The following is a 21,441-nucleotide window of genomic DNA, read 5'->3' as shown; positions in this document are numbered from 1 at the left end:
AGTGAGCATAATGTAAATCAACTCATTGTTTGGGCCTTTCAAACGGTTGCCAAGAGAGGAGCGAAACCTTGATAAGCAGGCTCTGATTTCTATGTGTTGATTTAGAAATCTTGATGCTTGTGGGAGTTCAATTCATTTCAGGGAAGAAACTTAAAGAACACAAACTAAACAAGGAAAACAGTACGGAATTGAACGCTGGTGCGAATGAAGAACAGGGATTTTCATAATAATAATAATACAAAAAAAACAAGAAAGGCTTCATTGTGCTTTAAATGACAAATTTAGAGTTCTTTTATTTTTAGGTTTAGGGACTGCTTTCCTCTTGATATTAAATAGCCATGCTACATTTACAGTGTCCAAACTGTTGACAGTTTTTATTAAGCTTGGCATAAGATTAAATATAAATTAAAATCCCCAAGATATAGTCCTCCTCAGCTAGGGAACCTGGAGCAACAAAGGTGTTTTTTCGTTTACACCTTCTCCAGTGAAGAAGCCACTTCTGAACTATGTGGGTACAAAACTAGTGATCAGGCACCTCTTAAAAAAATGGTTACTTTTCTGCAAATAAGAAAACAAAGCAGCAGCAGCAACAAACCCAAAAATAAAAGCAAAAAAGGGAGAGCCAGAACTAAATCTAGTGTGAGGGCAAATCTCAGGTGGCCCTTCAGCTTGGGTGTGTTCCCTTTGCCAGAACACTGCCTCAGCTTTCGCCAAGGTCATGTGTTTGTCATGGTTTAATCAACAACACAGTTTTTTTTTTTTACTCTCAAGAACTATGTAAGTATTGATTAAAAAAAACTTTTAAGTATTGATTGTTTCCAATATTTTTAATCACAAAAAAAAACCTTGAATGTAAGAAAAAAATGACACTGCTTAGCAGAGGCGAGAAAGATAAAAGTAAAAATGGCCTGGATTATCGGCAGGGGTCTTGAAAGACACTTGTGGCTTACTTGCGAAGCTTCATTTAGCATTGAGCATTCTTTTCCTAGTGACAGCGCAGTGGGAATTCCCACTCCAACAACCCATGAAATGTTACTGCATAATTATTCACCTTTCGAGGCCCATTAGAATTTATCAGCAGAAAAAGAAATTTAATTTAAACCCACCCCTCTGTGCTACAGAATGGCAGGGCCATGAGATCAAAGCACGAAGCTCTGTACTTCAGTGGTTTGCAACACCTAGGCACAATAGGGTGAGAGAACACGGCATTCCAGTGTTTCCGGGCTTTCCGGACTCGGGGGTGGGGGTGGGGGCGGGGAGCTCGCACCACCAGCTGGTTTCAGGGAGGAGGGTGGTGCTCCGTAGGGGGACTTGCCAATTATGTTCTAGAGCTGTTGGTGGCTGCATTACTAGCTTTCTTTTGCTTTGCTTGCGCTGGGCACACTGCGCACCGAATATAGACTCTCTGCTGCTCCGCTGTCCGTGTGAAATCAATGGAGTAACCTTGAGAGCTCTGTCTTGCACAGGTATGCATCCCGGAGCGTTCCCTGTTAGTACTCCAGAAGAAGCCTCACTCAGTCTGAGGGCGCCATCCTTGACCAGTCAAGGATACAGAGTGGATCCCAGTTAACACAAACACCCATGACAGAGGGCCTAGAGTTTTGCTAAATGCCAGCTCCTTCCCTCAGATAGCTTGCAGGCTGCAGGTACATTCTCCAAATGAGGACCCTTAGAGGGCTCTTTCAAAGTGGTTGATCTTCTTCTGGTCTCCTTTAAATTATCACCAAGATATAGCCTGAAGAAAATTGATTGCTAGCCCCCACCCCCACCCCGCCTCCCAGCACCTAGAGGCCCAAAGATTAGAAGGGAGAGAGCAGAGAAAAAGCAAGAAATAAAGAGATGGTTGAGTTTTAGGAACAACGCTTTAAGAAAAGTTTTGTTGTTCTGCTCAAGGTCCTATGAGTCTGTATCTTCCCACCGAATCTCTTCTCTCCTAGACGCTAAACTGATTCCTAAAATCAAAAAAGCACAGCACATTTTCGCATTGAGCCAGACTTAGAGGTTTTGGAGTGGGGAGTGAGGTGCTGCTGGAGCCTTAGGCCCCGGCTCTGCAGAGCGGCCTCGTGGCACAGGGTGGCGCTCGCTGTCCGCGCAGAAGGCTCGGGCAGCCGCGGAGCCTTTGTGTGCGGCGGGATCCCAGAGGTTCCCCCGGCAAAACTGCCACTGACACCCTAGGCCTCCACCGCTACCCCGAAGCAGTCGGCACAAGTGCAGCTTGGCGGCCGGGAGCCTTCCCGGGGCGGCTAGGTATCTTCCGGGCAGCGGCCTGCAGACGGAAGAGGCCAAGCTGAGCCTTGGGTGGCGGAGGAAAGGGCTGGGAACTCCTCCCCGGCTCCCATGGTTGTTTTCAGAGAACCCCAGGAACACGGAGGGACTCAGTAAAGCATAGGTCACACTGACTTCCAGTTAGCCTTCTGTAGAATTCACGGCCTGAGCAGCCACACTGGCAAGTGAACTTCAAACAAGAACCCAAGCATTCGAGCTTTAAAACTAACGTTAGGAGACGCGTTTGTGAGGAAGGCATTATGCCCAGGGCTAGGTGATTCGAGCCCCTACGCTGTCCCCAGGGTTCTAGGACTCTCCTTAGGAACCAAAACTAATGTAGAAGGCTGCTTCCCTGCTGCCAAGAGACCCCATAGAAAATTAAATTAAATTAAACACGCGTCCAGGACTAAAATAAAATAGACTTCTTCCCTCCCCCTGAAGCAGCGAATCAAAGTTCAGTTCCCAGAGAGAGTCTACGTGGTGGCCTCTCACTCTTCCCCTGGAAAAAGGGGGCTGAGGTCCAGGACACCCAGGGATTACTGGCTTTCCCCTAATCCGGAAGCAGGAAATAAAGGCGCAAGCAAATTCTGCATCTTAGTTTTTTAAATAACAGCAACCATTGTGCTGAGCGGAGCCTTTGGAAGATGGCCTCAGAGAACTGCGCCACGAATCCGCAGAGTACTCCATTACCCCCTTACACAACATCTCTTCTCGAAAGTCAGTCGTAAAACTTTAAGGCTATTTTGAAAGAGAAGCGTGGAGGGGGCAGAGGGGAGATAGAGAATTAGAATACGTAGTTATTTTAGTGATGTAGGGGGAGCGATAGAAATGAAATAGAAATGCCTGCAACATTGTTCAAGGCAGAAAAATTTAAAACCACACTTTATTAAAAATAGATAGTGGGATCAAATCACTGCCTCATTTATATGAAACACAAATGAGTATTTGTCTCTACTATCTCAGGCAGTCTGGGTATATTTAATTCTACACTTTCTCCCCCAAATGTTTTTGCTTTAATTACCAGCGCCCCACCCCTATCCTCTGACTTGTGAGGTAATCTTCTCTAACAAATAAAACATTCATTTTTTAAATATTTTTTTTGTCATTCAATAACCTGACTAAAAGATCCATGGGGAGACAAAAACGGTAGGCTGAAATAGTTAAGATGCAAGGGCCGCTCATTGCCTGCTGCGGGGCTTTGGTAGCTGTGGGTCCTTACACCAAGACAGGGGAAAAGGGCAGTGGAGACACAAGCCTGCCCAGGAACAGTCTCCAGCATCACTCCTGTGGAAGACCAACTACCACATTGGTTTAAATCAGGCTTCCTACATAAAATATCTTAGTCTAGCTTCACCTAAGTCAGGTACCTAAGTGAACAAGTTCGTCTAAAAAGAAAGGTGATAAAGAAGTCAGCGGAAAAGCAGGCAAGGTGGGGAAGTTCAGACTCAAGCTTGGGGAAGGCTTGAGGGAGGAACCGGGAGGGCTGAATAGCACCAGTCCTTGGGGAGGGGGCAGTGCCTTCTGAGACTCTGGAGGGTGGGCTGACACAGGCCGGCCTGACCTCTGGGTCAACAGCTAGTTTGACTCTACCTTGATCTGCAAGCCCGGAAGCTTGTCCTTTGGTTCAAAGTGACAGCCTCTCTGGCTTCATGGCAGTGAGTTTCTAGCCATTATCAGCACACAGAAGAGAACCCCCTTTGTGTGTCATCTTCCTTCCTCCCCAAAGACACATGTTGTTCAGCCCCAAAGAGGACTCTGCTCACTCTGTGAGACTAAGTTAGAAATACTGCTCCCCGCACATAAAAAATAAATAAATAAAACTAAACTAAATTCAAGCTAAACCGAGGGAAGAAAAGAAAGTGAAAGTTTGAACACCTACAAGACAACAATAAGCCCTGCTTTCTGCACCCCAAAGAAATCATTTCTCAGACAATCCACCTCTCCAATCAAATATTCATTCCTATGAAAGGACCAAGCAGCTGGCCTCTTACCTGCCTTTATATTAACTGTAGAAGTGGCCTCTCCGCATCCCTCAGCTACTGCAAGTTTCAACAAAAAAGAAACACTTAAACTGTGTCCTAGGAAAAAGGTGACAGAAACTATTTTATTTTCCTTAGCAAACATTTCTTAGAGCCACAGTATCCCAAAATATCAAATTAACTTGTTTATCTCTGACCACAAGGACTTGAGTGTGAGTGGAGTGGACAGCTGGATGAAGACTCTGTTGATTGGACACCAACAGTATATACAGCATATTGAACTACAAACCTGATTGCTTTTGGTTAGACTTTCTATAGGATTTATAATCCGCTGCATTTTTTACTTCTGTGTATTATAACTTTACATAAATTTCTAGGAAAATTTTTTCAATTCAAGATGAATACCAAGACTGTACTGAGTGTGAGGAGTATGTGAACAGAAAGAAAGAAGCTAAACTTAGCAGAATCTCAACACACTAACTTTTTATTCAGTTTGATTCAAAATAATATTAATCTAATAGTGAAATAGTTTGATATAACATCAATCAACATTTAAAGTATATTATGTTTCAAAGTATGGCTCAAGGAACACTCATTGCTTAAATGCACTTAGACATAACAAGACAATGCTTTTTATTGGCATCATTGACACCTTTGAACAATAGCCTCGTAGATAGATTAAGGTTTAACCTTCCCTTTCTTTGGTGACTGTTTAGAGACTTTTAAAGAACAGATAACTCATTTCAACAGGAATCTACTAATATTTACCTCTGCAGACTCTTTAGCTATGACAGAATGCCAAAAAACAAGCTTTTGATAGCTTGACCTCCTCTGCCTCCTAACAACAGAAGTGATCTCCAAATGATGCTTTTATTTTAGATATATTGATCTTTCATGTTAAGTCTTGGCCTTTTAAACACTAAATGCAATCAAAGGCCAACAACCTGAGGCCTTCTGAAGCCGGAGAAGGAAGCAGCAACATAAAATCTCTTTGAATTGTTTGGTAAATTACTACAAGTTCTAAGAGATCAATAAATCCTGACGCTATGAGCTAAATCTAATGGTAAATAATTAATTACATATCTTAGACACTATAATCTTTATCTTGGTAAACAAAGAAAACACAACTTTGCCAAATAGACCTTTCATCTACATATTATCTTAAAGGCAAATACTTAAATATTACCAAAAAACAGGGTCATATTTTGTTTAAATTAGACATAAAACTGAAGATAAAATGCAAATGCCCATAGTTTTAAAAGGGAAAAAAATACAAATTAACTGACCTAGTCTTTTATCTGAGTTTATTAATACCATTTAAAATATTACAAATAAATCAATTACATTTCATGCATTTAAAATGCAAGTCTAAAATGTTCCAGAGAAAGGCTTTTCATTTCAATGTGAAATATCCAAATTATTTCAACATTACAATGAATAGTTAGTTTGCAGACTCTGCAAACAACACTTAAATGTAGTGTCAGAAGTGTTTGTCAACAGTTAACAATATCACCTTTAGGAAATACACAAAGGCCAAAGTTAGTCGAGTATCACTTGGACAATTTATTTAATACATGGGTTTGCCAGACCCCGTTATTATGAAGTATAGAAGAACTCTCACTTTAACTACTCCTGGACTGCCAGCAAATGCAAATAAGTACATGCTCCATTAAATTAAATGTCATCCAACATTTATCAAACAGTGTCTTAGTTACAGCTTGATACCTATCTAAATTCATATTCGAGCAAAACTAGGCCGGGAAAAGTGCGGGTGTGGCTCTGCACCTCCAGAATTGAGTTCAAAAAAACCTGCAGCTCATCAGAACCTCAGGAATAACTCTTAATATTTTCTTCTGACAAAAAAAGAAAAAAAATCAAGTTTACTTCAATATATTTTCAAATATTTACCGGAAGTAATGTACAAGAAAAATACTATACAAAATCGTCTCCTGGACAATGTGCCTCACACCTCACAGCGGCAGAGTCGTGTCTAATGGGAAACTAACCTAGAACGACTTTTCAGTTGTACAAACCATTAGGTTCAGATATATTTTACAAAGAATTTCAATTTTATTTACTGTTTCCCTCTTTTGGCATTTAAACTGCAGCCTCATCTGAAATAAACGATAGCTTTTTCGTCTGAGTTTAAAACACAAAAAAAGTTTAATCCGAAAATATTAAACGACTTGCAATAATTTACAGAAATGAGTAGATAAATTGACTGTTGAACTAACCCAAAGGGGGAGAAATAAAAAAGATTGGGAGAAGATTTTCGGGAATGGTGAAAAAACGAGGTAGAAAGGGACAAACACGAAGGCGGTTAATCTGCTCTCACCGGAAAGGGGGTATTTTTGCATAAGAAAAAGACACCTACCCTCACTCCCACCCCCACCCCAGAAGTTACTGCCACCAAAGCAACTTTTGGACCGGTAATAGCAGTTTGGAAAGACGTGCTCACAGGCAGAGAAAAAGTATTTAAACGGGAAGCCAAGAGGAAGGTTGCTTGTTTATTTTTCCTCTCAGTTTTTCAGTTTGTTTTTTTTTAAAAAAAAAAAAAAAGAAAGAAAAAGTCGCAGAGATGAAAACCGGTAGCGGCATTGATTTCCCTTCGCACAAGTCGCAGCGGTTCACCCGCAGGACGCATAAGAGCTAGGCAGAACTGAGTGGGGAGAGCTAAATTCTGCTAACCCGGTCAGGGTGCAGTAGGCCTGCGTGCAGGGCAGTGCTCAAAGTGGGACAGTGGTACAAGGGGCGCACTCGGGGGTCCGGGCAGGGTGCTTTGCCCGACCTTCGGCTTCTCCCTCCCTGCAGCTTCTGTTCAAGCTGCTAGAGCACTGAGCTTTCCGCCGCTGCAGAGGCCGGGGGCGGGTCTATCAGACACCCCATTCACCCTGTTCTACAGAGGCTTCTGCCCCCTCGAAGTTCCGCCGGCCGGGAGCTGGAGGAGCGGGTTCCCACTGAGCAAGAACTCTCTGTCACCTTGCAGGAGAGAGCCAGGGCTCCAGCCGCAAATGCGGGCTTACTTACTGTCCACATCCCTTTCATAAAATCTGGAGAGCGAAGCCGGAGAAAGGGGAAACGGGGAATTGGGGAGAGAGCGAAAGACGGTGAGCCAACTCTGGAGCCCGGGCCAGGCGTACGAGCCCGACAGGGCCAGGTGGGAGGTTGCGCGACAGTCACTCCAGGCCATTGCGGTGACCGGGTTCCGGGGTCTGCAGCAGCTCAGGGGAGTGGCAAGACGGACTGCCCGCAGCGCTGTGCTCGCTGTCGGTGTCGCTGCCCTTCTTGCCGCCGCTGGAGCCCGCCGAGCCGCCGCCGCTGCTGTGCGTCTTCACGTGCTTGCTCAGGTGGTCGCTGCGCATGAAGCGCTTGTTGCACACCGGGCAGGCGAAGCGCTTCTCGCCCGTGTGGGTCCGCAGGTGCCGCTGCAGCTCGTCAGAACGCGTGAAGCGCTTGCCGCAGAACAGCCAGTTGCACACGAACGGCCGCTCGCCCGTGTGCCAGCGCAGGTGCGCCTTCAGGTGCGACGTCTTGCCGTACACCTTGCCGCAGCCCGGGATGTGGCAGCTGTGCAGCCCCTTGCGCCGCAGGCTAGCCCCAGCGGGGCCAAGCCGCTCAGCCTCCTGGCAGTTGGGGCAGTCGCAGGTGGCGCGGCCCGAGTAGCGGCGCGCGGACGAGCGTGGGGATCCCCCCAGCGGCGCCGCGGGCCCGGCGCTCAGCATGGAGCTGCCCGCGCCGGCCAGCGGCGACGGGGCCGAATCAGGGTAGGAGCCTGGCAGCACCGGTTTGAAGCCGTCCATGAGGTGCTGGCCCGCCGGGCTGAGCAGGTGAGAGGAAGCGCCACTGCTGAAAGCAGAGTGGCTCAGGCCCGAGTATTCCGAGTTGTAGCCTCCGAGCGGCGAGTGCAGCGACGTCTGAAGACTCCCGGCGGCAGGGTGCAGAGAGCCAGGCAGCGCAGCCGCCCCGTTGGGATTCTGCACGTCGATCCAACCAGCGCCCACGTCCCACCAGCTGGAGGCGCCCGCGGAGCCCACGTCGGTCGCGGCGCCCAGGCCCGGGTGCGAGGGCTTGAACCACGATTCGTACGGGTGCGCCATGCCCACGCGCGGGTAGATGCCCTGCAGCCCGTCCACCGACGTGTGCACCTTGGAGATGAACACCGGCTGGTGGGAACCGTCCTGTGAGTGCGCCCCGGAACCGCCGCCGCCGCCGCCCCCGCCGCCGCTGCCCCCCGAGACGCCCGGGGCCTGAAACACTGAGTAGTCGTTGGCGAAGGGCGAGCTGGAGGCGGCCGCTGCGGCTGCTGCGGCCGCGGCTGCGGCGCTGCTGGAGGTGAGTGAGAAGGCACTGGAGCCCGGCGAACCGCCGCAGCTAAACGAGTCGGACACCAGGGCCGCGGCAGCCGCCGCTGCCGCCGCCGCCGCTGCTGCTGCGGAGGACGAGCCGCCGTTCCGGGGGGCCCCAGACACGCCGAAGCTGGAGAGACTGGAACCCACTACGTTGCAGCTGCTGGAGGAGGAGGACGAAGAGCGTTTCCAGGGGTGGAAGCCTTTACCGAAGGAAGAAGAGCTGTCCGACAGGGAGGAGGGAGACGGGCTGGGGCTGCCGATCTTATTACAGGTAGCAGCAAGCATGGCCAGAGGAGTGGATCCCAACCTCGGTTCTTCCTGAGACCCGGACCGGAGGAGAGGGATGGGGGAGGGGTGGTGGGCAAAGGACCGGTGGGGGAGGGAAGAAATGTGCATTAGTCCCCTAGTAGTCTCTAGACGCCCCACTGCTCCCCATCTCTAGCTGCGGCACGCCGCCACCAACTCACCTGACACCCCCAGCTGCCCCGGCGCCAGGCTGCCTCCTACTCTACAGGAGGGGAACAAGTTTGGTTGGGGCGTCTAATTCCGGAGCAAAACGCCACGCTAAAGAAGAGTTTAACAAGAATTCTCACCTAAGACAACACTCTTGTGTGCACAAAGCCCTAGACGCTTTTGATCAAACGAACAGAAAGTCCAGACTGGGGCGGGAGAAGTTCCCTTGGCCGTGCCACCTGGGGAAATCACTGGCCTGCATTTAAATGCTTAAGATCGCTACTCTGCAATCCGGAGAGAGCTTTGAAAATACTGTTCCAGTACCCCTCAACCCATCCTTGGTTGCTTCTCCCGGGCCCAAAGAGGCCGAACTGTAAGGCTCACTCGCTTTTTCAGCCTTCCTTCCTTCCTTTCTTCCTTCCTCTTTCTTTCTTTCTTTCTTTCTTTCTCTCTCTCTTTCTTTCTTTCTTTCTTAGTGTATCTACAATGATAGAAATAAGACGAGTTCAACGTACCTGCAATACAGGGCGGGCTGAGGAAAAATTTAAGGGGAAAAATCCGCAGTATGCCCAGGAGGGAGAAAACTTACTCGCGTTCCCCCTCCAAAATCGAGTGTTTTAGGGGCTACGCGGTCTCCCGGGCAGGGAGCGGCCGGGCGCTGCGAGGTGGCGGGTCTCAATGCCCTCCAAACCTTTCCTGTGCTGAAAAAAAGTAGCTCTGCCTCCTCTCCCCCCTCTTTCTTTTCTCTGAACTCACTTGTATGGGGCTGGGGGGGGGGGGCTCTCAATAGAAAGACTGATAGCCCGTGGCCTGGCCGGGGAGACTTTAACCCCCTCCAATCGGCAATAAAAGGAAACTAATTAAACCAGAGAGAGAAGATCCTGAGACTCACCCCTAGAAGTGAAGTTGCCATCACACAGAAGCGCCCTCCTCCTCTCAGAGGATCTTTTTTATATTGATAAATCAGAGGCAGTGTTTTTTTTAGAGGTGTGCAATACAATGATCAGTTCCGCCCATTCCGCCACAATTGTAGCTCCCTCTCCGGCTTTGAAGTGCCGCGGAGGCGCGGCCAACCAATCTGCAACCTCGCCGGGCCGCGCTGCGCGCGCCGTGAGGTCATCGGCGCCGGCGGGAGGGGGTGAGAGTGTCGCAGAATGTGCGTGTGCACGCGCGTGCAAAGTGCTCGCGAGTGTGACCCATCCCCGGAGAGAGCAGTACAGAGAGCGGAGGGGTGACTGGGTCAGGGTCTCAAGGACGTGGTCAAGAAGGGGCGAGCAGACGTCGTGCAAGCACCGGAGGAGTGTATATGGGGGGCGGGGGTAACTGAGCGTGTGACAAAGAGGGGCAGGGGACAGAGCTGGGAAGTGTGTAGCGTAACTGAGTCCCTTTAGCCTAGTAAATCGGGAGCGGCAGTGCGTTCAATCCCGGGTTAAGTGTCGGTGGAGAGTGGGTGTGCGACTGTGAGCTCCAGATGGAGAGGGAAGAGGAGTGTGTGCGTGCGCGCGCGCTCACCAAAGCTGGGGGTGGGGAACAGGAACAATACAATAAAGTGTACGTTCCTGAGAGATTGAAGATCTCGAGAAACTGACTGCGAAGTTGAGTGAGGCTGGGTAAATAAATATTCCCAAACCATACCTCAATTACTAACTTTCTCTGCTTCCTTGAACATAAAAGATACAGTGATTTTTCTCTTTCTTAGCTTCCTGGACTCTATCAGTATAGTTTTGAAGAAAATCTTGATACTTACCCTCCATTTCCTGACGGTTCAGCCAGATAGGAAAATTGAAAGGTTGAGAAATGGGTGGTGTGGGGCATGTGTGAGCCTGCGCCTTCCAGTCGTTACTTTGATCTGGTCACTCCTTACTCCCTTTTCCGAGGTGGCTTTGGAAGTGCCCGTCCTGGAGGAGGTGTGTTTGCCCCGCAGCGTGCAGTAAAATTACAAAAGAATTAGGTATAAGGGGTGTGTCTCCCCCCCACCCAATTGGATGAGAAATTGAGGAGCATTTTACCCAATTTAGAAGTTTTCACAGGAAACCCCACTGTGCCTTTCTGACAGAGAAATCAGAGTGACTGAAATCTGTTGGCTCCATTTATGTAAGAATGGAAGTGAATTTTTGACAAAACTTGGGCTCGGGTTCAGTGGCGTCGGTAGTTTGAGAACACCATCTATGAGTGTGCTTGAGGCATCGTGTGCACTTCCTTCCAATTTGCTGCCTTTTTGTCACTTGCTTGCTGTTTTTAATATTAATTGCCTTCAGAAGTGTCGTTACAATTCGCTGGTCATCACAATCAAACTCCTTAAACCACAAAAAGGCCAACACCAGAATAAGGGAAAATCCAGTCCTTGGAGTCCTGTTGAATATTCATGCTTTTTAAAACCACAGTAATTTCTGCTTTACCCTGTTAGGAAAACTCTCAGAAGTCTAATTTTAAGAGGGAGTTGATTAAAATGTGAGTACTCGAGAGAACTGTTCTGTTTTTACTTGGGAGATTCTCTCTCTCTCTCTCTCTCTCTCCTCAAATGTATTGCATGCAGCTTCTAAAGATATTAAAAAATACCTTCTGGGTTTTGCTGAAGTCCAAATCAAGCTTCATCATTTGCATAAGTTTCACCTGCACTGTCGAGGGGGATGTTTGGTGATGCAGGAGTTTGCATTTCTGAACCTGTTTTCCACATATGCAGGTATTGACTGCACATCTATTGATTAAGGGACTAAGGGACATCCACATACTTTGAAGTAAGTGTGAAGTAAATTAATGAACTGCTTTCTTTCTCTGAAGCCTGATGCTTATCATAAATGCTGTGTTTCTCCCTGCAAGCCCCTCTGAATGATTTTAGCTTGTTGAGAAGGCGTGACAGGCCAGCCCAGAAGGAGGAAGGGGTGGGGGAAGGAGGGAACTCCGTTTAACAAATAAAAGAGAATTAACTTCATTGCTTTGGTCTCCTTCTATAATGATATTCATTTTAAGAACCTAATATATAGTTGTTCAAATTTGGGGTTTAACTTTAATCAATACCACCATCCTCAAAGGTGGAGGGAAGTGCTTTGAAGGAGGACTCCTTCATGAGAATAGTTACTTTAGCTATTTATCCTCCTAGCTTCTGGAAGGGAAAGAGGCAAGACTATTAAAAAGTTAAATGCTGATCATGAGAGTAAACAGAGGCGTTAACTACTGTTTCCTCAAAACTGCCAGGAATTAGAAAAACTCAGCATCATGTGACTACAATTTTGAGCTACTCAATTTTAAGCTAACTCTTAAAATATTTCATTTGTATAAATGCATTTATAATCACATGTCATTCTTCTTATGACAATGAGTCACAATGTTGGTGTGAATTCAGTGAAAATACTAGATTCTTCCATTTGTATGAGGTTTGCTTTCAGCTTAGGGGACTCTGTAATGTAATGTGCAGCTTTCATTAGTAAAATATATACCAGTGTGTCACTAATGTATACTGTATCACACACATACACACATCAACATTTACACATTCCACTTCCTCCTGCTTATCTTTTGCCCCCCCCCCCAAGAAGCGGTTAATATTTGTATCATGAGGCTGTCAAGTTAAAACACTCACAGGCTGGCTTCTACTTTAAATGAAACTCGTCTGAAAGGCACTCCTCCACTCTTTGGAGAAGTGATCCCAGCACACGTGAATCCTGTACCACGGAAGAGAACTCTATGTAGCTCATGACAGATACTGCCAGCCTGTTTAAGCCACTGAGGGCAGAGTTGAGTTCACCTGTTTTGGAATTGCTCACTGCTTTGCAGTGTTGTACTGTAATAACTGAGATGTTTAGAGAAAAGGAGGAAGAAATACAGGAAGTGCAGATTTCCAGACATCAATGACAAGTTTCCCCTACCCAAGGAGAAGCTTACTGTGCTGGAAGGAATAGCAGTGCACAGTGTGCTGTTTCCTTGAGAACTTGTGGGATCCACTATCAATAAAGATAAGAATCTATTAGCATTCTGTATGCATCTGCAGCATAAATTTCATTTGAATTTCAAATTTAATAAACCAGGAGGTTTTTAATCATCCCTGGTTTTATTTGTTTGATATTAACATGCTTATTGACCGGGTCTGGTGACCAGTTTGATCATTACAGGACAGCAAAAAGTTAATTAAAACGACCACAGCCCCTTAATCATATCATCTGTCTCATCCATGTCTCTCTCTTTATTACCGGTGATGATGGATAGTCTCCCAGATTAATTTCTCTGTTTCTTCGATTTGGACAACAGCTTTTAGGACCTAATTTACATCCCGGGAACTACTTGCTCAAGTATATTTAACACCTTGCGGCTACAGTATACATCACCATCTCTTTAGATGGAGCAGAGAAAGGGAGGGTTTTTTTTTTTTTTTTTTTTTTTGTGATGGTGGTTTGCGTGTCTTTTTGCAGGCGGGGTTGAAGATCAAATCAGAGGTTTTGATCTCTGAATTTTCTTTCCGGAGAAAGAGGAGTGAGATATGCCTCTGTTTCTTGGTTAATAGATTAAAATGTGTAGATTCCGAGACAAGTTAATCATTTGCAATCACCAAGTACAAATGGAGATTTATAGTTGAAAATATCAAAGCTAGCCAGGCTTTCAACTGTTCGGCAAAGCATTTACAACAAATATAGTTTTGAATAGAAGTACGGTCTACATAAACATGGGCTGAAAGGGGGAAAAGGGACGGGGCGGGGGGCGCGGAGGTCGGAAGACAAGTGAAAGCCTAGTGGGAGAAGGCGCGAGAACTGAGCGCGTACCTCTGCAGGGTACGGATTAAGACAGCTGCTGGCGGAGGAGTTGCCTGAGACTTGGCGGCGAGTCCCCGGCTCGCCTAGCCGACCCGCGGGTGTCCTCCGCGAGCGAGCGAGCAAGCGAGCGCGGTGCCAGCGGCGCGACCCTGGCAGGCAAGACAAGAAGGAACCGCCTCGCCCTCTCCCCAGTGTGGGGCACCTGGCGCAGAAACCAGAGGGCTACTAGATAAAGCGTGAAGCCGGGCAAGCACGCCAGTGACCACGGGAGGAGAGGGCTGAGCCAGGTGGGAATAGGTGAGGGCTACTGGGCATTCTATGGTCAAAGTTTCTTTCCTGTTGAAAAGAAAGCCTGGCCAGGCGTGGACCTGTGGATTCCTGAGGGCCCCCTTCACAGGCCATCCCTGTTTTCGGGTGGTTTTACTTAAGAACTTGCCTGACATTTCCTGGGAAAGGACGTAATAAAAGCCCCTCGCTGGTGGCAGATTGTTGAGCCGTAGGTGGGAAGGGATCAGTCGGCTGGAGCTGAGAGAAGGCTGTATTTTCCTGATTGGAAAATGGGAACTTCCACGCTGAACAATAGCCCCTATTAGTGAGGTTATTCGGTTTCAACTGTCCGGCCACATTTACAGCCGGGTCCCTACTTTCCTGGCATCGCTTAATTGGATGCATTTGTTGGCCATAGCGAAGCCGCCCGTGACTCTTGAGCTACTTGCCCCAGGGACTCTTACAAAGCATTATTTCTTGAATAAACGAGAAAGAGCATTTTCTTTGCTTTTTGTCTTTTTCTGAATCAACTCGATATATTCTTCCATTTCTCCTTAATATTTGTAGGTTTTCTTTTCTGTTATTTTAAAGCATTCAAAGTTAGGAACACTTTATAATTAAAAAAATGTTTACCGGTTTAACCTAGAGGATTATGCACTTTGATTTCCTTTTTAGCTGACTAATTCAAATTGCATATAGTCAGAAGACAAGGGCTTCTCCCCATGCATCAAACAATCAAACAGTCGTCTTAACAAATAGTTAGGTTCAGAGAGAGAGAGAGAGAGAGAGAGAGAGAGAGAGAGGGAGAGAGAGAGAGAGAGAGAACTTACCAAGATACATTCCCCAGCCCTCCACTATCTGTGTATAACCTATTTAAATGAAGAAAAAAAAACCCACACTTCCTATTTATTGTCTCCACATGTGCTCAAATTTTCATACCATGTTAGTGTGGCCTTGCTCTAGTTCTACAGGCAGACATATAGTCTATGATTTATTTTTGATTCATCTTTCCCAGCCTATAGATGAAATTGATAATCACTTCCACAACATCCCATCCTTCTTCATCATGTAAATGAAAGAAACACTTATAAGGAAGAGGGTTTGCTTGTTTGTGGAGGATGGTGTTACTGTTCTTGTGCAAGCTTGGTGTATAAAAAAAGCAGCTTAGATATTCAGATGAGAGGGTTGTGGGTTTTTTTTTTCTGAAATAGATTTGTTTGGGCTGTTTTCTCTTTTGATATTATACATTACTTTCTCACAGCTAACATGCAGAGTTAAAAACTACTAAATCCTGATCCTCAGCACTATTGATTTCTCTTCATTCTGTTCAGTTCCTGGAAGAAGCAATGCTCCCAGCTCACCCTGCCGCATTTCCTCCAGACGGTTGACAATTGCAATCGCAGTTTCGGGAAGATAAATGTTACTTTGGGAATAGTGTCTAATTACAAATAATCTAGGAGCTGCTCTAGGTCTCTGGGCTTCATCACACGTGTGCTCATATCCCAGAACACGGTTGGAAAATGGGGGCATTTGTGATCAGGGTTACAGTTCCCTTTCTAAAACACAGGGCAAACCAGGATGCTTCTTTGGTCTCATCGCACAGATTAAAACACCACCACCAAAAAGTGTGGGGACTCCAAAATACATAAAAACCCGAGCAAGAAAATGGTCTCTGGAGTTTACTTTTGGCTTAATTTTCTTAAAATGAGTTCTTCAGATCCTTTGTACAAATCCATTTCTATAGGGAGCGTTTTTTTGAGCTTACATATGTAGATTTTTGTCATGGGTTGTTTTTCTGCAGGAAATTCTGTGCCTTTCTGCCTAAATCACTCAGTGGTTATGTTTTACAGTTTCTCTTGTAGCTGTTGCTACCGTGTGTGTGTGTGTGTGTGTGTGTGTGTGTGTGTGTGTGTGTACGTGATTCTTTGCTTATATGGCAGTCAATTAGTGCTGTTGTGTGTATGTTCTTGCTTTTTTCTAATAGTCTTATTAACAAGAAAAAAGGTGGTGAACAGGTTATTCTCTTAACCTGACCTGGCTGTACGAGTAAGATGAGCAGCAGTGAGCAGATGTCCCCATTTAAGCCGCTCTTTTCCCACATGCCTGCTGGATATTGCAGGCGCGCAGGAAGCTCGCTTCAAACCTGGCCCATTTCAGGCCATAATGGCCACGTTATTTCGGCCCAGTGAACACGAACAAAATCGCGTGCTTTAGAATCATTCGACTCTGAGTCCAGGAAAAGGGGAGGGGGGTGGCCGTGGCGGTGGCTAGGGAGGGGTGGGGGTGATTTCATCTCGGATCGCAGGAAGAGAACTTGCTCAAAAGAATTTTTCCCCAGCAAATATAGTATAATTTACAGCGCAACTTAATAATCCGAAGGGCAATGCAAAAGCCCTTTGCGTTGTAAACCGCTTCTAATTACCTGCCAGAGCAATTAGCTGACTATCACGAAGAAATTAGATCGTTCAATGTAGCATAAATAATGCGAATAATTTTGTAAGAAGAATGGAAAGCGAGACCTGGTGTTTCTTTATAAGGAAATAACACCTCGTACTGTACGAACCCTCCATGAACACATATTAATGTCGAGGCATGCATGGCAATGAGTCCAGGCAAGAGCCCTCTGGCTGCCGTTCAGCACTTTTTCCGTTTACGTATGCGGGGTGAAAGTCGGCTTCCAGGCGTTCGATCTCCAGCCTTCCAGCTCACAGTAATTAACACATAGCGACTTCAATGGGAAAACCTGTTTTCCAGATGATTTTTACAATGCAGCTTTATGTCTCATTTGGCAGTTTAAAAAGCTGGAGTTGTTTTCTGGCTTCATCTCCACTATCATCTGTTGAGCATATTTTGCTTAGAATATTGAATCCCCCAAAAAAAAAACTTGGGCACAGCCTTGTATTGACTTTTATTTTCTCAAATGGGAATATGAGGAGTCACCTTATAAGACACGAGGGTCAGGGATTCTTGTGAGGAGATATTTAGCCTGCCTGTGTATGAAGGATATTGAAATGTTTGCTTCTGGGCTTCTCTTGGACTTTTAACTAAAATCTATCTTCATTAGGTTTCAAATCTAGTTTGTTTTCCTTAGTGTTTCCTACCCACATAAGAGTCCAGATGTGTGGGTGCACATGTTTCTCAGTAAAGCAAGCCAAGAGGAAAGGAAGACCTAATTTTGGAAGAAAGCTGACAGTGCAAGAAGTGTATGAAAACACCATCAAACTCTTGGAAATTTACTGGATTTGTAAACTACAAATGAGAACAGAACTCCCAAAGCTATCCAGGAGGACTTGCTGCCTGCACCTGTGTGGCACTAGCTTTGCTTCAAGTGAATGACCTTCAGGGGATGGGAATTGAGAGCCCACCCTTTCTCTGGCTGTGTAGGCATTTCTCATATTTAAATCAAACGTGAGAACTACCTAGGAGAATTTGGTATCTGTGTTGGTCATAAAAGCCTGAAATTTCAGCACGTTTGCTGAACATCTCAAGGTGATCTGTTGCCAGGAGTCCTGCCCCCCACCAGACTAAGGTGGGCACTCACTCCCTTTCCCCCCGTCTGCAGATCCTCTCTGCTCTATGGGAGTGTTGGCACAAGATACTCTCTAAGGATATTTTCAGTCTGCAGTCAGCGAGTTCTGATTTTATTGGTCCAAGGGGCCACAAGCTCATATTGTCTCCTCCTAAAGAAATAACAGTTTTGCTTTTGAATGAGATCTAGACGGAAACTGGGATCCAAATGATTATTTCCATCAGTTCTGTCCTGCCGGCAAAGAGGGTTACTTTTGTTTGATGTTTGGTCTATACAGTCACCTCTTTAGAGAGGCATTAGCCACCTTAGGCTCTTTTCTATCTGAATTTAGAATTCGTGGGCTGAAAGCCAGGCAACAGGGTATACACCTACACAGGGACTCATTTTGCAGCAACCTTCTCCACTTTAAGAGATGCTAAGGTTTTTTTGTTTTTTTAAATCCACACAAATCAGGGAAATTTTACAACCACTGGGTTCAAGGGCACTGGACTCCACTATCATCAGAACCAAGTTCCCCCTTCCAATCCCAGAAGAAAAACCTCCCATCTAGAGAGAACAGAGGTACTATTCATTTTTTTTCTTTTTCTCTTTCTTTCTTTCTTTCTTTCTTTCTCTCTTTCTTTCTTTCTTTCTCCCTTACCTTCCTTTCTTTCTTGTTTTTGATTTTCTTTAGGCCTGTATTAAGCAGTGGTTACATATTAAGAGGAAATACAATCTTCATTCTTAATTATCAATTAGAAAAGTAATGAATGTTGGAAACTTTAAAACATCTTCAACCAATTATTCCAATTTGATTTACGTTTTGAAACTTTGTTTCTTCCAAACACTTCAAATCACCCACTTCATCAACATTAGCCCAGAAGATTCCCTGTCTCAAATGATAAGAACCCCTGCTGGCCACCAAAGGAGTCTGTCTCATTTAAATTCAAACTAAGGCCCAGAAATGCAGAGGGAATGAGGATCAAACTTTTTTTCAAGCACTGCCTGCACTTAACCGGCCACAGCCAATATCATTCCTCCTTCTGTCTCTTTTGTCTTTATTAAAATGAACCATTCTTTTCACAATTCATCCCTAGCTCTTTTTTTTTGGGGGGGGGGGGAGAAGATTCATTAACTAAAAGAAGTTGAATTGATTATTGTCATTCTGTAATTGTCCAATGCAGCTTCATAAGGCGGGCACATTGGTCTTTGATCAATACTGAAGAGAGCAAACATTTGTAGAACACAGACCCACAGCTCTTCTGTCCACACGTGGTATTTACAGCCCTCAAATGGAGTGTCCATTACTTTCAAAGGGTGGCTATTAAGGACAGTTTTTCTATAGATGGTGCCTCAATGATATTCCAACCTGGACATCTCCCCTGACCCCCACTCCTTTGTGCGGTAGGGAAAATCAGTTGTCACCAAACACAATGTTGTCACCAGTGCTATGCATTGCCTGTACACTTGACATATGGACAGTAACAAACTCACATTCTTTGTCTCCCTTGGTTATGAAATCCCCTAGTCTTTGAGAACAGGAGGAGGAAAGGGAAGTAACTGTCAGAACTAATGTACTGACCAGGTGGAGGTAGCCTCAGAAACAAGGCTGCAGCAAGCCAAGAGCCCGCAGCAAACCAACATATGCAAGTTTTTAAGTTAAAAGCTACCTGTGCTGTTCTTTTCTTGACCGATATTAGGGCACTGAGTGGATATGTGTTAATCCATTTGGTGTTTTAATGAACGTTATCAAATACAACTGAAATAGTTAATTAACATATGCTGTTTAAAACTTCACTATATGTCTTCGATATTCATAAATAATCGTATTAGGCAAAATGCCAACCAAGTCAAAAGTACACTTTTGCTTAAGCGACAATGAGCAGAATTTTCTTCTCCCATAGCACATTCTTGGGAAAGATTTGGACACCAAGTGTATCCAAGGCATTTAGCTGCTGTGTGTCCCCAGGGCAGGGCCCAGTGAGGACGCCTGCACACAGAGAATCACCCGGAGCCGCGTTTCCTGCAGTTAATTGTCCCAGTGCCTGACACAGTAGACCCGACTTTCCGTTTCCTGTGAACCTGGACGTTTTTGCTGTATCGATTTACCTGGCTAGCAGTTTCCAGGCTATGTCTAAGATACTGGAAGATTCTAATGATGGAGAGGAAATGGGGTGGTACAAGAGGAAGACAAGTTCCCTGTCTCCTTCACCGCGGGAGACAGCCACCTAGTCTCCCTTGCAGCAGCGTCCCAGGAGAGCAGTCAACTTCAGCCGCCTGCGGACCTTGGGGGAGTGGAGTGAAAGTGACTGGAAGGCCACTTTTCCCACCATCGCCTGAGAAAGCCATGGCCTACGGTGGAGAATGTAGCAGTCGAGGGAAGTGTGACAGCTTCAGACGGGGTCGTCTAGGCTTCCCGGCCAGTCGGCCAGAGCCTGGGATGAAGATCGCTTCAAAGACACCTCGAATACTCAGCGTCCCCGGCAGTCACAGCATTTGTGCTCTCTTTCCTGCAGATTCGCCCTCCCTCCTTTTCCTGAGCCGCGTTCCCCAGGCCGGGAGCGCAAGCGTCCCAGCCGGGCTCCGACGTCTGGAGAGACGGAGGCGCGCGCCCCGGGCTGCTCGCTGCCGCTCGGGCTCCGCCCCGGCCCTCCCTCGGCCCTCCCCTCCGCTTAGCCGCGCTCCCCCGCCGTGCTGAGCGGACACCGCCAAGGGGGAAGCGCCGGCGCGCCCCGGGGCGGCGGCTGCGCACCGGCTGCGGCGAGGGTCACCGAGCCGCTCCTCTCCCGGTGCGCCGCAGCTCCCACCCCTGCACTCAGCCGCCCGCCCCGCTCCTCCCCGCTCCTCCCAGGCCCTCCTCCGACCCTCCTCCGGGGAGCTCGCACACCCCGCGGGCGGGAAGGGGCCGCCCTCGGGGCGGACAAAGGGGCCGGCGGGGCGGGAGGGGCTGAGGCTGGCACGCGCGGCCGCGGGAGGAGCCGTCGAGCCCGGGCCGCCCACCTGACACCTGCTCCGCGCGGCCCGGGAGGCGGGCGCGGGGTGGGGGTGCGAGCGCGGGGTCGCCGCCGGGTCAGGCGGCCACGGGCCTCCCTGCCCCTGCAATAGCTGAACCCACTGTGGCTAAAACCTCCCTCTCGGGTCTTGATGGGACTTAAAGGCTCATTTTGAAAAGTGAGGTGCTGATTTTTATGTACGGAATTATGTATCAGCGTCGCCCATAGGGCTATTCCAATTACTAGGCGAGTTGCTGGGTCAGTTTAAGTTTGGGGGCTATCTCCCGGTAATGTAAATTTCTGCCACGTTTCCACGCTCTACCTACCCATGCTGCTGGTCCAGGCAAGGCACTGGTAAGCACGCTGCACTGTTCATTCTCTATCGTCCTTCACGGTAGAGGTGGGCCGAGGACCCCACCGGTACCAGAGCGCCCCGCGATCTCACCACTGAAGATTAACTCTCCTGCAGGTCAACTGCAGGCGAACCCACTTCATTTTCCCTGCGGAAACAGTTTGAGACTGACCAAAAGCTGGAGGTAATCCTCCTGCTTCAGTTAAGATGGAGGCCTCTGTCCAACATGCTACTCCCCACTTCAAGAGCAGGATCAGAGCTTTGGGTCTTAGCACCTATGTGTAGATTCAAAGAAAAGTAACTTTGGTTTTCTTTGATACAGACTGCCCTCGAACTTGCTGCGATCCTCCTGATTCAGCCTCCGTAGTGGTTGGAATTACAGGCATAACTCACAAGGCCGGATTTCCTTTTTTATTTAACGACAATCTCTGGTCTTTTGCTCTATAAATTTTAACTTTTAGTCAATCCTATGCCTTGCACGTTTGTATTGTGCTGTATTATTTTGTGGACCTAAAAGGTGTTAAAACAGC

General features: G+C 46.9%; 2 protein-coding genes across 2 annotated transcripts in view; one reads left to right on the top strand and one right to left on the bottom strand.

The window, feature by feature from the left end:
* Abcb5 (ATP binding cassette subfamily B member 5) overlaps positions 1 to 1,570 on the top strand; it is a 132,030-nt gene extending 130,460 nt beyond the window's left edge. Inside the window, 1 exon segment of the mRNA XM_041638802.1 lies at positions 1,467 to 1,570. Coding sequence (XP_041494736.1) covers positions 1,467 to 1,570 — 104 coding nt within the window.
* Positions 1,571 to 7,328: 5,758 nt separating this feature from the next.
* On the bottom strand, positions 7,329 to 10,057 carry Sp8 (Sp8 transcription factor). Its single transcript, XM_041639071.1, has 2 exons — positions 9,939 to 10,057; positions 7,329 to 8,911 (listed from the first exon to the last, which is right to left on the bottom strand). The coding sequence occupies exons 1-2, from the start codon at positions 9,957 to 9,959 to the stop codon at positions 7,421 to 7,423; spliced, it is 1,512 nt and encodes a 503-aa protein (XP_041495005.1). The 5' UTR covers positions 9,960 to 10,057; the 3' UTR covers positions 7,329 to 7,420.
* Positions 10,058 to 21,441: the final 11,384 nt, after the last annotated feature.

Source organism: Microtus oregoni, unplaced genomic scaffold (genome assembly GCF_018167655.1).
Source record: "Microtus oregoni isolate MIOR12 unplaced genomic scaffold, Mior012 000056F_ref0000123, whole genome shotgun sequence".
In the NCBI taxonomy this organism is placed as follows: Eukaryota; Metazoa; Chordata; class Mammalia; order Rodentia; family Cricetidae; genus Microtus; species Microtus oregoni.
Note: the sequence above shows the minus strand (reverse complement) of the source record. Positions and strands in the feature narration are given on the sequence as shown.